Source organism: Thermobia domestica, chromosome 13 (assembly GCF_964235325.1).
Source record: "Thermobia domestica chromosome 13, izTheDome1.hap1.1, whole genome shotgun sequence".
In the NCBI taxonomy this organism is placed as follows: Eukaryota; Metazoa; Arthropoda; class Insecta; order Zygentoma; family Lepismatidae; genus Thermobia; species Thermobia domestica.
Genome location: NC_137466.1, coordinates 12,506,410 through 12,525,215, shown reverse-complemented (window position 1 = coordinate 12,525,215; position 18,806 = coordinate 12,506,410). Strand labels below are relative to the sequence as shown.

The window sequence follows — 18,806 nt, the reverse complement described above, 5'->3', positions numbered from 1 at the left end:
ATTTTCCATTGTAGCTATGTCATTAAAAGAGCTAAAGCGTCCTAATGACTGAACTGAATTCGATAACATCACAAGTTCTTTTGTATTAAAAATTAAGATTTTGAGTTAAACTTAGGTAGTGATAAGTATGCGAGTAGCCAGTGAAACATAGATGCGAATAAAGAACAGATGATACTAACAAAATGAGCTTAGAAAGTTTCTAAATTCAGGTTCCCAATTTCTGTAATAAGATGTCCATATCTAGGAACATCTTTCGTTTAAAAACCTAATGTATTGCATTTGGAGGTTTTATTCAAGATATAATTAGAAACGCGTTTCAACATTTCCCAATAATTTACATAGAAGACAAGAAACGTAGTGTTAGCTAAAATGGCTGGGAATTGAAATAATTTTTACAATATATGAGTGGAAGAAAATGTGAATGTACGGGAGTGCAATAGGCTGATAACGCTTTTTCAATGTATCAAAACTTTTGAAGTATTACCATTTTGGTAATTGGGCGTAGTGTGCATAAACAATGGCATTAAAGGATATATTTAAAAAACCTTCAGAGTACATCTCATCGAGCTCATATAAAAGGGAACAGCGATGATAGGATTGAGATCTGCAACAGACATTCTGAAGCAAACGTTAAGGACAAGTATAGTGAAAAGATTTTAAATATAATAATTGTAATTTTGATCAAGGGAATTGAATTATCATATGTACTGTCAGGTTTATTGTGTTAGTGTCATGAATTTAATGCTATGCGCTTACATTTGAAAAGAAAAGCAGAAGTTTGTGTCGAAAGTTTATTGAAATAATTTTAGTTTTTTATACGACTTGTATGCTTTAACATCTGATTTAATGGTTCTAATGGTTTTATGGTCTATTGTTTCCAAAGAAAATAGAATTATGTTGATATAATTTTAAACATAGACAGATACCTTATTAATAATTAAGATAATTAACTTTAGTATTAAGACGATTGTTTTAAAATAATTAAACAGGTAATTCATCGCTGTTACATATTATGTAAAAGAGAAATGTCAATATCAATAATTTGTTAACATGTCCGTAACTCTGAACTCCTAAAGTAAAGATCTGAAAACGATATTCAGAATTTTTATACAAAATAAATAGACACGTGGTTGAGGAGTTTTTGATACTTTACTTAGAAAGGGAAAAAAGGTTGTGGAATAAAATTGTCTAAGTTTCAGCTATTAAAATGTCATATCTATACCTCGGAATCCCTTAAGTTTAGAGCAACGATATTTGGGTTTTAGACTTATTTAAAAATTTATAACACGTGATACAGTTTTAGACTAGCAAATAGTGTTATACTTAAGTATCGGAAGTATTATAAAGTCGAACAGAAATGTCCGTCCGTCAATCCATCTATCCATAGATGTTAAAGGAAAATCAGTACGAGGTTTTCGTAGGTAAAGGAAAGGTTTCCTGGATTCAGTTCAGTATCTCAAAAAGAATTTCCGTCTCCTCCGTTTACCTTCATTTGAAGCGGAAGTAGTAGAAAAATCTATTTACGTTACAACCTTGATTATCATATAACAACAAAAAAAAATTGACCACACCTTTTGAGAAAAATGAACTAACGTTTAATAAAAAGATAAAACTACACCACGCCAATATTACTGAGTCTAAAAATATTGCAAATACTAAAAATTCGCCAAAACGTTCGGTTTCAACATTTACACCATAACAAAAACAGTATTAGATAAAGCTACCTGACTTTCTAATCAATTCAGCGACAGTGGAACAAAATCTATCTTTCTCATTACCCTCCTTTTGCAACCAGAAGCTATAGACCTGTTTCAATATTAAATTTGTGTAGTTTCAAAGTTAATTCTGTGGTTTTATAATTGTGAATCTAACTCATTTCTTTAAATATTTTACTTGGAAGGGAAGGAAAAGAGTCCGTAGCATAGGTGAAATGACAAAATACACTGGAACACGTGTTGGTTTAATTTAAAACGAAGGTGTGAATAAAAATTTATTTTTAACGTAGAGAGTTCCGAGATATAGACTCTGTACTATTGGAAATTTGGCTTGGAAGTGGGTGATATAGAAGGTGTAATTTTAAGTAGATGTCTATATCAGGCTTATCCATTAAGCTTAAAGTAATAAAATTTGGTGTTTAGATTTTTTATTTACAATAATTGAGCATGTGTTCTTGCGTTTCTAAATATTTGATATAGAAACAGAGATAGATGAGTTGTGGGAGACCTAAGATCCTGCCGCTGCGCTATTTTCAATCGCTTGACCCAGCACAAGTTTGCCGATATTACGTGAAGTGTGCTACGAACAGCCACAACCGTGAACATTCACTTTGTGCAAGCTACAGAAACTCTGCTATATAATGCAAAAACGAAATCGACTTCCTATGTCTCATCTTGATGGAAAAATGGATAGATCGTTTCAAATAAATGTTTAAGATAGCATGTTCCTAGCGTGAACTGAGTTTATCATATCATTTTATGAGAGGGGTTCAAAATTTATGCGAGAAATATAGTATCTCCGGAGCCAAAAAACTTGAGTAAGTTATACATGGTATATGAGTTTCTCATTTAAAGAAGGTGGACAAATGCCTAAACCCTTTAAAGATTTTGTTTTTAAAAGAGGAAAGAGGTACATCAACATTTTCTCAATAGATAGGAACTGCATTCAGATTGTTTGTCTCATATTCACCCATACCAACTGTAAACGTGTCAAAACAATTATTGAATACAAGTTCTTAGTTCAAATGGGGTTTGTAGGCAGGGTTTATAAATATTTCCTATATATCTATTCTTCCCTTGCAAACAACGACATTTCAGCTAGTATACACATATGAAATCAGACTCTGGCATTTTTTGAGTGATTGTCGTTTTAAAAAAAGATCAGCACATACTTGCATAAAATACACACATTTATTCCTTTTTAGTTATTCGAATGTCATTTGTCTGCTTTCCATCTTTCCATCTTTCCATCAGAATCAAGAATTCCCTGCGTTTAATTCAAGGACAAACCTGACGGTGATCAACAGGGTTTGCTTTTTCAGATTTCCCATACACTTGTTTCCAATTAGTAAAGTAACCAAACAAACTGGCAGTCCTTAATATGAGCTAATTAAATATTAACACTTAACGAAATGCCGAGGAATTTAATTCGATAGAAGTAGTCATGAAATTCATTACTTTAAATAACACATGATCATGTATATTGAATCAGGAAAGCGAGCAGTGATGTGTGCTAGGAACCTAACCACGAAGAGTTTACAGCACCATTAACAAAATTTAGAATTATATACATAATGAACATAGATTGTATGCATTATTCAATATGGAAATCGCTATAAGGATTTTTACTTTTAATTAAGGTTATATATACCTGTGGAGACCATTCAGTTTCTACAGAAGAAGATACTAAAAACAAGTTTCCATTAAAGGAATTAATTAGCCAATAAATTTTAATCGGCATTGAAGGTCGATTTTCCAAATCAAAATATATGAACCGAAATATATGAATTGTAAGTTTATAATATAACATTATTATAGAGAAGTGTGAGAGTAGAAGTTTGGCATTTTGGTTTTTAATATTCCCTTCGCATTCAAAATTTGGTTAGTAGGAATTTCCACATCGATGATTATATCATTATTCTTTTTATTATTATAATACATTATAAAATATATTTTTCCAATAAACCAAATATTGACTTAGTCCTGGTCAACATAACTCATAAAGTTTATTTATCTCTTTAAAGTTTATTTATCTCCTTATCTCTATGTCACATTTTAGTTACAAATATGCGTTAAACAAGATTGAGAATGAATTTGTCCTGTTCGTAATAGAAAGCACCTAGTCAAAGGTTCTAATTTGTGTCGAGTATAATCAAGATCAGAAAGAGCATTCCCATGAAATTGATTTTTTTTTTCTCCAAACCTAGGAGTATACCTGCTTATGCTGTTTGCTGTGCTGCAAAGCACAATTGTTCAGCCAGCATTTCCTCCTCCACCTCGTGGAACACAAGGAAATCGAAATCTAGGTAACATTCTCGGGAATATTGGAAGTGGTTTGGCGAAACTTCCTCTCATTGGGGATTTATTCTCAGCAAGTCAAGGATTAATAGATGGTAAGTTGTTATAAAACAAGTATAAAACATACAAGAACTTTAACTTCAGCATGTTTTAAGAGGATCTTATTATCATCCTAGTGTAGTTCACCAAATTTATAACCAGAATAATTAGTTTAATTTGCAAACATTTGAGTTTTATTTTGTAACTTTCTGTACATATTTTAAGTCTGATATTTACATATTTAATCTCGTATAATTGTACGCAAATATTCTAAGCTTGAATGAAAAAAGCACCATATACTTTAAGTGAATGGATTAAGTCAAGGTTGTTTCTAAAATTTAATTCTGATTGTTGGTACAAGCTCAAAACTAATTTTGCTCTAGCAAACAGTCGCCAAAACTTTCAGAAAAGAAAATATGAAAGGCGTGCTAAACCATTACAACATTTCATACGAAAGTCTCATTTAGATTAACTCTAGCGTCATTCATTCATTCGCTTATTCAACATGTGTCTAGGCGACAGATACTTCGAATATTTTTTTCTACAGTATCAAAGGTTTTAGCGTAGCTGGCCTCTACAGAATTGCTACAATATCACAATATAACTGCCTTTATTTGTTACCTCTCTAGATCGTTTCCAATCTTACGTCGTATTAGAATACAGAATTTTACAGTCAACATGTGAACAGTAGTTACTTGCAATAGAATTCTTAATTATTTATTTAGTTTTGTTGCATCATCCTCATTCCACTTTTTCTCCTCGATTGTAAGTTTCTATGAGTAATTTGTCCGCGGCATTAGCCAGGTATTATATCCGAAAGTCACATATTTGGTTCTCAGTTGAAGGTCTAGTATATTGTGATTCTTACTTGATGACAGCCTCTAATACGTTAATTTCAATGCTATGCTATAGTGTACAACCACAATGCCCGAACTTTTTCATTCGAGTGATAGTTGTTCTATTTAACATAATCTGAACATTCGATATGTTCTTATATTCTGTAGTGTATACTAAAACTTTTCTATCATTTTCCTTGTTAATATTAGGGCAATAGGCTTTCGGTTTATATGAGGTAATCAAGAAAGTTATGTCGCTTTTCCCCCAGCAACTACGAGCATTGATACCCAAGACATATCTGAAAGATCAAAAATAGTCCCCATCAGCATCGAAGACCGGCTGCCAACGTTCTCGAAGACCATTGATTCCATCGTGGTAGAACTTGGTGGACTATGAAGCGAAGCATGTATCACGTGCACATTGCACCTCCACTATGGATTTGAACTGGCGTCCCCTAAGGTAATTTTCCAAGGAATGGAACATGTGATAATCGAATGGTGCAATCTGCGGGCAGTATGGCCGATGCAATACTGTTACTCATCCAAGGCGTATAATGTTGTTCCGGGTCACGCGGCGGTTAGCGTTGTCCTGTAAAAGGAGGATCCTTTTGAGATTCAAAAGTGCTGGCTCCAGAGTTTTGAGTTTTCCTCCAACACAGCTCACCGCTAACAGTACAGTTTCATTGATGCTCTGACCAGCTCGTAGGAGTTCCCGATGTAAGATGTCGCGAGCAGTCCACCAACAGACAGAACCATTTTCATCTGTGAAGTGATGTTTTGGCTGTTTTGGAATCCCTTAATACTTTGCTAACCAATTATGGCGGCGCCATGGAGCTTCGTACAGGACCCACTTCTTGTTACATGTTAAAACCCTGTTCAGAAATAGCTCATTCCTCAGACGACACAGCAAAGAAATGCAGGTGTCTGCTCACGTTGCATTCTGGCCCGGAGTCAAATCATGTGGGACATATCGACCCAACTTGTAGTGCTTCCCAAGTTGATGGAGGTGCTGTCGAATGGTTAATCCACTCACACTGATTGTAGTAACATTTCCTCACATATCTGGCCATTGTTTGCCTCCATTGCTGCCTGAAGATCTTGATTTTGTACATTTTTTATCATCCGGCATGTGCTGCGTCTTCAAGTGTTTTGTTACCGATATTTAAGTCTGTTAAACTTGTTAAACCACCACTGCACTGTCCGCGTATACACAATACCCTAACAAAAGCCTGGAATATTTTCCACCCCACTGCAGTGGTGTTTGATCCCAGTTGAACTCGTACAGCATACACGCTCTTATGACGCTCTGTGGAGGTTTCATGTTCAGTCTGTCCTTACGCAAGTTCATGGTGTAACTCAACTGCCACAAGTATCTAATATATTGGATATAAACACACCAAACAACTGATCTTTGTCTTATCTCCATTCGCATTCAACTCTCGGTGTGAGGGTCAATTGAACTCAGTCCTCTACAAAGACCGACATAACTTTGTCGGTTACCTTTATATAATGTATACTATTGCACCAGTTGAACTAAACTTTCCTGGTGTTAGAATTTAGTGAAGAGTAATTTTGTAATCCCTCTTCTCTTAATTCCTTTATCCTACTCCGTTCTTAACTACCAATATACTACCTTCCTCTGGTTTCTCACAACAACCTTCATGTAAGTTATAAGGATAACAAAGAGAAGAGGAAGCAAAATTTATGACATATTTTTATGTTGTGTAAATATTCATGAAATAATATTATACACGGACAATTTTACGAGAATTCTTTAGGAGGATAACACACATAAATAAAATACAATATAATTTGAAACGCTTAGGTTGATAACGTAGATCTTGAGACTTAGCGAATCAGTGTTGTTAAAACCTTATACATTGATGTCTCAACCTACGTTGTATAATTCTCCCCATTGCAATAATTCCAAAATCATCTTAAATCAATTTCTAGTGTATTTCCAGACTGTAGTACACTATGATATGGACACATTCAGACTATAAATATGAGTACAAAACTTATAACATGTTAAATATTTTTGGCAAAATATGGTGGTGGGTGAAAACCGTCTTTATCAAGAAAATAATAGAAATCATGTTTGAACATCAAGAGTATTATGGGACAACCACCTACAAGCAGATACTCCAACAACCAAGAATTGGAACACTTCCTGATTCTATTATCGGTTTTTTCAAACACCATCTAAAGATCGCACAATTTTTCAGGTACTTTTAATCCAAGGAGATTATCAACATATAGAAGACAAAATCTTCCTGAGATTTTTTATGTTACAATGATTCACTCTTAAAGTTATTTCCATATGAAATTCCATTAGAAGGCAGATACATCAGTATGGTGTACATCCGAATAAATATAAGACAAAAATGCTTGCATGAGTGTTTCAATAACAAGACGTACCTTCCCACTGTCTAATAACTGACATACATGTCTTATATATTGTAAGAATCCCCACATCACGACAAAAGCCCATGTCAACACAACACGTATTGTTGATTGCAAAGAGTGTCGCAGACGAGAAGCCGACACGAAAGACACCGAGGAACGCCGAAAGAAGACGAACCTCACGAAAGAACTCGAAGAGCACAGATAAAAGCCCGACCACCGAGGAACCTGGCATCAGTCGACCAACTGATTAACTAACCAACACTCCTGAGATCGCATTGGACTAACGGTACACCTATCCTTACCCGAGGTCGCATTGAACTAGGGATCCTTACTACAACAAATCCTCCCGAAGCTGTCTTGGGTTGAGGGGGCTATCCTCTTGTTCACTTTCCAACTAATCACATGTTAAGGAGAGGAATCACGGAATTCATTGGGATAAGACGGAAGTATTGGAGATGGAGAAAATAATGATAATAACGAAGTGGAAAGAAACAGATTGGATAAAGAAGGTAGGCAGAAATAAACTGATAAACTGGACAGGAGACATACATATTAATGAATTATGGCAAGGAAGTTTCGATAGCATAGACAAGAAGAAAATTTTAAAAAAGGCCCTTATATGAACCAAAAGTGGTGGAACATGATTAGTAGGAAAGTGAAGAAGACGACTTACGGGAAAGGCTGAAGGTTTCAGCAAATAGAAGAAAAAATCAAAAAGTACCAAAATGACTATATATATCTGTTAAAAGAATTTTAACTTTTTCATAACAATGACTATATGTATGACTGTTAGAAAATTTAAAATTTGTCTTAACAATGACTATATATATGTCTGTATTTTCATTTATTTTCGATAGTATCTGAAGAAGGATATGTTAGATATACGAAACCGTTACAAATTATAATTTAAAATAAAGTGGGTTTTAAGCTTTGGTCAGTGTCTCTTTTGTTAAAAAGTTATATATTTAACATACAATGTGAATATTAATAACAAATATATTTTTGATTTAAGGAATTATGGATACGTTTGGTGAATTTTTCAACCTCAATAAGGAACAACAGAAAAACTTGTGTTACCCAGAGTTGGATAATATGTGTGTTCCAATTTGGAAAAATGACTTCAGAATTGGTTATCCTTTCAAGTATGACGTACTAAGTCCAAAGTTTATTCTCTATTCATCTGGGAAGTCAGTGGTAAGCTTTATGATATGTCGTACTTTAGGTGAAAAAGTTTATCTTACAACTGTATCTTTGAAAAGGAATATGAAAGAAAAGTGTTTGGCTCTGAATGAACATTGTGACACTATCTCTATATATTTTAATTTCGTATTGTTTAATTCAAGTGTTTTCTGTAGGGTTAGCAAATATTTCATTTGTAATGAAATATATACATCCATTTGTACGAATTTTTAAATATAGTTTTAATGTGGTACTGAATATAAATGTTTCTAATATTTAAAATTAAAGATATGTTAGCAAACAACACTTACACAGAAAACGCTTATTAATCAAATTGATTCTAACACAATTCAAGAAATCGTTATTTTATGTACTTTTCGAGTTTGTCACTAAAGCTCTGCAAATTTCTCGAGTTAATGCCGGAGGAGATTTGCCGTTAATTTTAACGAAGGAGAAGCCGGAAATATTCGCATTTCCTCAATCTTACTTTGCGTACCAAGTATGAAAAAATATGAAGTTACAAATGGAAAGACTTAGTTTTCTTGGTGGCATCAAAATATCAACATGTGGTGAAATGACCTGTAGGGAATCATATCGTGATACAGAATGATTCTGTGTGTATGTCTATGCAACTTATTGGAATTTCTTGCAACAGAAAGTTAAACTACGTGCAAAGTAGCGAACTATATTCACCGAAACAGTATTTGGAAGAGATCTCTAATTATCAAACATTACACGCAGTTTATAAATTTGTCGCTCCTTCACAAGTAGTGGTCCCATCTGGAACATTCCTTGGATTTATTTCAAATGGTTTACAAAAGCTCTACTGGTTCACACAACCAACGAGAAACCCACTCAGGACGCGTGAACTATTTCACTGTAATTATATAGCTTTAGTGGAAGTAAAAATCACGTGTAAATGGCCAAGTCGAAATTTTCGATTCGCCAGATGACTAAAGCTTTTAGTTTGACGATAGATGTTTGCATAATTACATATTTTCCAGAAAAATGGCGACCAAACTCTCTGATCGGGCTGCTGGATTCTAACTTGAAATTTTGAGTCGTGCTCATAATATATAACATGATATATAAATGAATTGGATATACTAACATGGAGAGGACAAAAATAAAACGTTGGAATCTATTAAATCAACATTTTCAGGACCGAGCCATCATACTTTGGCGCCCAAATGTATGCTTCAGGATCCCTGACCAGCTCAAAGAAAATGAAGTTCATGCGTTGTAAATTCCAATGAATAAATTGTCATCCACAGTGGATTAAGTATTGAGTCGCGACTACACAGAGAGTCTCATAATATGCGTTTATTCAGCAGCATCACTCGAAAACAGGAAAATTTATTATAATATGTAATACAGAAACGACCACATAGGATATCTCTTGCAAAATAATCAATTTGTTCATTAGGATCTAATTAGTCGAGTAAAATTTGAGAGAGCCAATTAGTAGTGATCGTGAAATATGTGGCTCTACGCTCAGGTTTACTAGGTGTAGGTGCTATTTCGGTTCTGAACACTATCATCGGCAGTAGTCTGCTTATAAGTTTTCTTTAGTTATATCGTATTGAGAAACTAATGAAATTTGTTATCAGAAAAAGAGAAGTATTAAATTTCCTTTCGCTACACACCATACAGATTTATAGCCGATCACATATCACTCATTCAACTGATCAAACCATGCTCTTCTAGACGCCGATGCTTTTGGTTTTCTGGACCGGAGTTTTCTCAACCTAATTCAGATAGCTTCTTAACACTGAAAATTTTAGTGGCTAAATCGGTTGTAAGTAATTGTGCACATCGAAGTCGAGCGCTTTAACAATTCTGAATATAGAATTCTGAACTCATGAATATATATATAATCATCCACTTTGTTGTTTAATATTTTCTATTTGGAAATCTCAGTTTGTGAATGTTGACTCACATCACAAACAAAGAGATCAAGAGAATATTGTATATTGCAAATCTATGCAACTAATATGTTAAAACCCTATATAGAGTAAAATTCTAGGCCTGTCGTAAAAGCCGACTATGGTTCTGGAAAACCAATATACTCACCTGGTATTTTCGTCTACATAATTTCCTTCAAAATAGTTCTCTTCTACTTCCACTCATCGAATTTGGTAGTCTTTTCAGTGCTCGAAAGAAACCTAAAACCCCTCATTGAGAATTACTACGACAGCAGCCGTCGTGTTGCACTTGATCTCCTCTTGCGTGCTAAAGCAAGTTTCTGTCGTGCACGTTTTCGACTTTTACGGATAGACAAAAGTCTCATCGCACTCTACTCGGAGAATATGGAGCTTGACAAAACATCGTGATACTTTGTTGTGCCGAAAAGGATGTAATCGTTGTCCTGGTGCAGTCTTCGGTACTTTAAAGTTCATATGTCTAGTCATTTCGGATAAGGAGCGCCATGTAAACGACGGAAAATATCTAAATAGAAGTCATTTGAATGTGCAGCCTTCTTGTACGTATTCATGATGTGCATTGCCACAACGAAGAACACAATCAATATGATTTGGTTTCTCTGAGTACTAGACTGTCTTCTCTGGGTGTCGAGGACTTCGTGAGACCTTGCTGCGGTCGGATGTATCCACGTAGTCAGTTGCTCCTTCGATCCGTCATCCATATCTTTACAATTTTAGCCGCGACGAGATCAGAAAGGTGCTCTCAACTTAACCACTACTCCACAACAGCAAATGCAAATAAAAGTACACCATCTACAGGCTGAAGACATCTAGAAACCCTCTTTCACTACGCAAAATTTGGTCAAACGTCGCTATAGTTTTCCCAAAAACAAAGGTAGTTTCTCAAAAACAAAGATACTTTTTCGACAGGACTCCTATGGAGCATCTTGGAAATTAACAATGAAACACAGTCGGTGAACCGAACTCAGAAGTGTTCGACTTTGAGAGTTGTGGAACATAGAATTTGCTGCTAAACCGAATCTGCCTCTGGTCCGGTTTTGTCAACAATTGTAGTGATTCTCGTTGCTTAGACAATGTACTACTTTCCCTTTAAATTTCATTCAGATAGAAGTTACCGAGAAGCAAGAGCAGAGCTGAGTCAAACCTGGCTTTGACGTAGCTCGATCTCTAAACAGAGCGGTCTTTGGGTTTTAGATTGTGGTATGTTTGCCCATCAATTTTCCTTCATATCCGGCCAGTAGTTACCGAGAAATAAAATAGGCTTACGAACTTGAACCAAGTAGAATCTGTCCCTTGTCAAGATCGCAATCAAATATAGTTATAACTGTTTCTAACTGTTAGACAAAGCGTTACTTACCATATTTGGATGAGGCTCGGTCTGCAGTTATCATGAAATAAAGTACAACAAAGAAAGCGATCAAACCGATCATTTGGTTAGAATCCCAGTAGTTGTTAACGAGATATAAAATACTAAACACATATGCACACAAACACTTGGAGCGGGACCGCGGTGGCTCAGTGGTAGAGCGTTCACCTCTGGTGCTTGGGGTCCCGGGTTCGATCCCAGTCCCCGCCAAGTGAACCTTGTGGTGGACAAATACCGTGTGCGTGGGTTTTCTCGGGGTTCTCCCGTTTCCCCCACTTTCTTCATTCCACCATTTCATACATTACTCACCATCACCGTCTCCTTTAGCATAACCGGCATAACCATGGGACGTAAAACTCAAAGATTTCATTTCATTTCAAACACTTGGAGTGAAGCTTACCGAGGAAACTTAACACTTCCTTTTCTCCTGTATTCCAAAAGGATAATACTTAATGTAAGTAAAATCCACTTTCAATCACTGCACTAAAGGGGGTTCAGACAGGTTAGCCCCCTCCTGGCTACGCTAATAGTGTGACGACCGTTGACTATGGTTTTATTAAAGGATAAATTTCAAACTCCAATATTTGTTAGCATTCTAACACTTCGTAGTCTGTCGATTGATTTCACTGTGAATGATGAACTCTTAGAGCAAAACTTTTTCCACTCACAGTCATATTTTGTTTCGGCTGGAACTTTAATAGGTAGACAAAACCATATAATATTGTGTGAACTCTTTCTAGTTACTCATTGAAGTTCATAAGTTTTGAAACAATTTTCAATAGTAAACGTCCACAATATGCCGCTCTATTGTTTATTATTAATAAAATCGAACGAGTAGCGCAAAGTATAGTCTGATAACATTGTCGGTGTTCCAGGTAAAATTACAGTGAATTTAATAGCTGCTTATTTTTTCCGGATGAAATATAAGTTAACAGAAGTTTTCTAATACTTTTGTTTCAATTGTTTGCAAGAGTAGTCTTCTATTATAAATTACAATAATTTACTGACATTGGTATTATACATGCCTCATTATTTCGAATAGCTTACGTACCTTACACAGCTTTCTCGTTTCACCACACCTTTGTCATTAGTATTCCCAGTTATTGCTTGTCAGAAAATAGAAGCATTTAAAAGGCATAATGAAAATGAAACAACAACGCTATTATCTCTTCTACCACCATCAATTCGAATTTTTTACTTCACCTTCCTCGCTGTTCTTTCATAGTACCTGTTTTATCACCATCATATAAATTGTCTGTAAATAATGTAATAAATAATTTACTTTCTTCTCTTTGACCATCATGAATATTACTTCTTCGTATGTTATATTCTCCACTCCCTACAACACGTTTTATACGACTTATGTAAAGTTATGGCAAAGCACTGCCGCCATGTATATTAAGATCAGGAAGTTGTAACTATTTTGTAAAAAATGACACGTTTATTAATATATAAAATGTGAATGAAGGAATTATCATTTTCTTAATTTATTAATTTAATATACGAAATTGGTAAACCTAAAACAATTATTTTTTCTTGCAGTCAGAAATAAAGCCACAACGCCAATATGTACGAGGTTTCGACGGAAGTTTACCACTGAAGGTCGTTATTATAGGTTATGTTGGAAGGGCAGGAACCACGTATTATAGAATTATAGACGACCTGGCAAAGGTTAATACTTTAACTTCAGTAAAATTGTTACTAGTTTAACGCAGAATACAGCAGATGGCAAGTAGTTCTATGTTCGGAAATTAAAACTTTGTTACTATCATAAAGATTGACATTATGAGATAAGTAAAATTTCATATTATCATGTTTCTAGAATATAATTTCTCAAAAATGACATGGAATCTAATAATCGAATTGGCTTAATTAGTGCAGCGTTTAGTATCGACTCAATAGATTAAAAATGTGGAAAAGTTTATCTTTTGAGATAGCTGCATACATTTTAATATCATAATTTAACCATTGTATTACATTGATTTAGATAACATAACGTCTGAAATCGTTCCATGAAATTTATGAAATCCCTTGTGTTATTGAAATTGTCAATTCTGGATCATGATAACTACACTGAATGTCTCACTATGCAGCTAAGATAATAGATAAAGTCTTGGTGGCAAGAACGGATGTATACTAAGTTGTATCAAATCAAACCAAATTGTAAATTCTTATGAAGATCGCCTTCATTTGTTTTTACTATTTTCAGAATACTTTAAAATATAACTTTGCTATAGAGACTTACGAAATGTACAAAACGATTTTTGAAGGACTTTGCTTTATTTTGATAAAATGGTTGATGCGATTTGAATTCAGTTTCCCTATACAATTTCGAAATTTACCAGTAAACTATAAGTTAGCTATATAGTATTTCATGTTTTTTTCTAAGTATAGGAAAATTATGCTGACAAGTTGCCACAGTGCTCTTAGATTTTGAAACACATAATAAGAACATATAAGCCTTTTGTGCACGTAGGAACAAGCACTGAGTAACCAAATCCTTAGGCATTACTCCCGACATATCAGGTATATAAATAACAGTAACGTTTCGATAGTAATATCTCGAAGAGTATCCGTATTGACCATGCATGATGTCCTATGAGGGAATGTAATCTCCAACGCAGATAATTTCAGCCTAAAGCTGCATGAACCAAATTATCTTCGAGTTTATTAAAAGCAAAAGGGAAACCAAAAGATTATTGTTGTTTGTATTATGTACGAAGCAATTCAAGGGGAAATGTTAGAACCAGGCAACATATTTTTTTTCAAGCGCATCTAGAACAAATTACTAGCCTTAAGACCTCAGACTACTCCATGAGAATTTTGTACTTATAATTGATTGATTTATTAATCACATGGTTGGAAAGCTACCTGGCTACTTAAATAGAGTACAATGGTGCTGCGAGGGTTCAAGTATAAAATTATAGCAATCTGTAATTACTCAATTCTACACTGATTGTCATATTGTCATATTGTCTGATTCTCATTATACGTTCTGGATTTATTGAAAAGAAATGGAACTTTTTTCTTGGGAGCATATCTGCATTATAAAGTTATATTTCTTTAGGTAGTAACTTTATTAGGATAACTTACTACTGTACCTTTTTCTCAAAATTTTACAGGCAATTGCTAACAAGTATGTCGTTAACCAAAATGCAAACGTTATTGTTGTTTCTTGGAATGGAGGAAGAAGATATGAAGAAGCTGTATCAAACGCCCGAGTTGTAGGGTTGGCAGTTGCACATTTACTCAAATATCTTCAGGTAATTTTATCAAATTTATTTTGATAACCGTCGTAAGTTTACTGTTTATTATTTTGTTTGTTAAATAAAGTTCAGTGTGCCTTCCCTTGTTGGAGTCTTGGGAGAGTGGATCTGCAACTTAAGGTGTAATATGAACCACTATTAAGTATTCAAATTTCGATACTCTCCATCGAGAGTGGAATCTTAGAGAACACGCACTAACTATAGGCCAGTGGGAAGGACTATTCCATCCTTATTGTACCTAAATATAAAATAAATCATCAATACCTCAAAACGGAGAGATTTAATATAAGAAGAGAGCCAGGTAAGAGAGGAATACCAGGTTAAAGTTTCGAATAGATTCTCGGTTTTAGAAGATTATTTGTCTCTAATAGTAACAAAATTTCGTAGACAACAGGCAGGAAACTTACAAAACGTTTAGAACAGATAAATGAGATTTTCGAAAGCTGAGATTAAGGAAGTTTAAGATAATAGTAAAACTCAAAACATTCGGAACATACATGAGGGGATAAACACATTGTAGAAAGGGCTATCAACCTCGTGCTTATATATTAAAGAAAGCTGACCGAACTTTCTCACAGATAGAGATAGCATCTTAAAGAGATGGAAAGATTTTTGACGATTTGCATAAAACCCAGCCAAAAACTAATGTGCGTGGATAAACTTAAATACACACCGCAGAACTGTATATTCCAGAAGCTAACCGAATAGAAGTAGATATTGCAATAAATAAATTAAAGAAACGCAAATCTTCGTAGACGAAATTCCGGCTGAATTAATTTTAGCTGAGGCTCAAAATTGTGGAACAAATACACAAACTCATTCTCCTTATCTGAAGAAAGGAGGAATTCCCGGAAGAGTGAAAAGAATCGATCATTGTTCCAATTCACAAGAAAGGTGACAAAAGTGACTGGAACAATTATCGAGGCACTTCTATTCCGTCAGCATTCTATAAACTCCTTTCAAATATTCTATTAGCAAGATTGAACAATATGCAGATGAAATTATTGGAGATTATAAATCTGAATTTTGACGAAATCCATCAATTATCTACCAAATACTTACCATTTGACGAATGCTCGAAAAGAATTGGGAATTCAGTATTTCGGTACAAGTTTAGAAACGCTTACAACTCGGTTAGGAGAGAAACTTTATACAACATTCTTTCAAAATTTGGAATAATAAAAAAATATTTATATTAATTAAGATATGCTTAAATAAATTCCAAGTAAAGTTTGGGTAAGAACGTTTCTGTTCACTATCTTTCACGTTAAGAAAGAAATGAAACAAAGAAATGCGTTACCCCATTATCATTCAATTATGTCGTGGAATATGCTGTAAGGTAAATCAAAGGTAACAATCAGGGCCTAGAGTTGAAGGTATTCACCAGGTTATGACGTATGGTGACGATGTAAATTTAATGGGGGATGATAGGAGAACAATAGAAATAAATGCAGAGGTTTTATTAGATACTTTCAGTGACATGGGTGTAGAGGTAAATGATGAGAAAGCTAAATAAATGGAACCTCGTGGGATCGTTATACGGCAAATTATGGTTGCGCTGTTAATATTGATGCTAGATATTTAAAAGTATCCCCTCTATCAAAAGTATTATTTGATATTTAATACTTTTGGTAGAGGGGATACTTTTAAATATCTAGCATCAATATTAACAGACGAAAACCATATTCACCAATAAATTAAATGTCGACTAACAGAAGGGAATTCGTGTTATTATTTACTTCAATATCTCTTGTCGTCGTGAATTCTGCCAAGGAATTTGAAGCTTAAAATATATAAAATGATAATCATGAATGTTGTTCTGTATGCTTGCGAAACATGGTCTCTTATTCAGAGGGAAGAATATAGACTGAAAGTATTCAAGAACAAGATTCTGAGACGAATATTCGGACCTAAGAGGAACGAGAATGGCGAATGACGGAAACTTCCTAACGAGGAGCTACATGATTTATACGGGTTACCAAACATTCATCGGTTCATTAACTCTAGGAAGCTCAGGTCAGCACGTCGTGTAGCCAGGATGGAAAGATGTAGGAACGCTTTCAAAGTCATAACTCGAAGACCAATCGGAAGACGATCAATAGGACCTAGGCGCAGATGGGAGGACAACATTAATTAGGATCTCGCAGAAATAGGAATACAAACTAGAAACTTGATCCAGTTGGCTAAAGATTAAAGTTAGTGGAGAGCTATTTTGAACTCGGCATTTAATCTCCGGATTCCATAGGCCATAGAGTTAATTAGTTAATTGTTCCTAAATAATCACGAAAGAGAAAAGAGATAGCAAATGAGTTAGATGTTATGTATCCTTTTTGTTATACTGTAAGATAAAAAGGATTTTGACTTATTGACTATGTCTGTCTATGTCCCAAGATCCATCACTTGTATGAATCCATTCTATATTCTCTTATTCATTCACTATTATTTCTTGCATCGTAGAAATTGGTAATAAATACAGTTAAAATACCTTGTACTGCCTGCTACAATGCAACTTTGCTCAATAAACTTAAGACTTCATTATTTATTTTTAAAAAATATAGCATAATATTATGCATATTCCTTATCAGAATTCACGTCCATTTTGCAATAGTTTCTTGAATTCCAATTCATTGTTGCAAATGACGACCTAAATTAGACATCTTTTTTTAAATTATATTTTCTCTACAAATTTTCCTGTGAATACCATAATACTACATTCCTTCTCTATTTACGGACCTTCCGATTATAAAGACCGTAATATACTGAAAACTGAACTAACATAGGAAATTATATATTCAATACAATTTATATGTAATACCTTGAAATTAAAAATCCTTTTATATCTGTTTCTACTTTCTAATTTGAAAACGTATTTATCTTCTTCCTATTTTATCAATCCGTAGTAACTGTACGAATGCGGAGTAATACGTATATGATATTTCAGTTCGACTCCTCGTTTGCTATGAATATCTAAGAAAATACGAATTTGCCTCACTCCTATATCACACGTAATAGTAATCATCATATTAATTTGTGCAGTGTTTCATGAAATTCCGCCGTTTCAGAATGTATTTCCCATGTAGTAATTCAGAAACTGGATTACTTATAATTATAATATTATACCTTGTAAGTTCTGATAACACCTTGTATTGTAAAACGTTCCAAAGCACTGAGTTAAAAATAGATTAGCAAGTGCGGAACTGTCATGATCTCCTAATATATGTGTACCTACGTATATTTCCACTTATTAATAAAATTTCTTAATCTTATTAAATTAGATTTTACAAACTCTGTTTGGGTTTATACAGAATAAGTAGGTCTAAAAATATAACACCTATAGAGATTTCTAAAAATGCAATTATAATCTTGTAGCTACATGCATTTTTTTCTTTTACCCCATGATCCAACACTTGCTCATAGCTTGCTTATTATATATTCATTTTTTATACCACAACTGTGAAGCCATTTTTGTAAATCTGAAATTCAATTTTAAATTAGTAAAATAACTGAAGAACTTCTCATTACGCGATTAACATCCTTTTTATACGTAGTATTTAAAATATGAAGAAATTACAGACAAATAATTATTCACACTAGTTTAATGGCTAGCCTGCATATTCTCGGTATGCACGGGTCCAGTGTCGATTTCGGGTGAGAAACCCTTGATATTTGAACACATTATGTTGGTTTGGATTATACCTTTACCTGCAGCTCAACATATAATATAACCTTAACGTTGAATAGGGACCCTAAGCTCTAAA

The 18,806-nt window shown here is 34.2% G+C and overlaps 1 protein-coding gene across 1 annotated transcript in view; it reads left to right on the top strand.

Moving 5' to 3' along the window:
• The first annotated feature begins 3,927 nt into the window (after nt 1-3,927).
• The window catches only part of LOC145669123 (pancreatic triacylglycerol lipase-like), a 41,618-nt gene continuing 26,739 nt past the window's right edge, over nt 3,928-18,806 (top strand). Inside the window, exons 1-4 of the mRNA XM_081737469.1 lie at nt 3,928-4,108; nt 8,307-8,488; nt 13,325-13,453; nt 14,905-15,045. Coding sequence (XP_081593595.1) covers nt 3,937-4,108; nt 8,307-8,488; nt 13,325-13,453; nt 14,905-15,045 — 624 coding nt within the window. The 5' untranslated portion in view covers nt 3,928-3,936. The remainder of the gene's footprint in view (nt 4,109-8,306; nt 8,489-13,324; nt 13,454-14,904; nt 15,046-18,806) is intronic.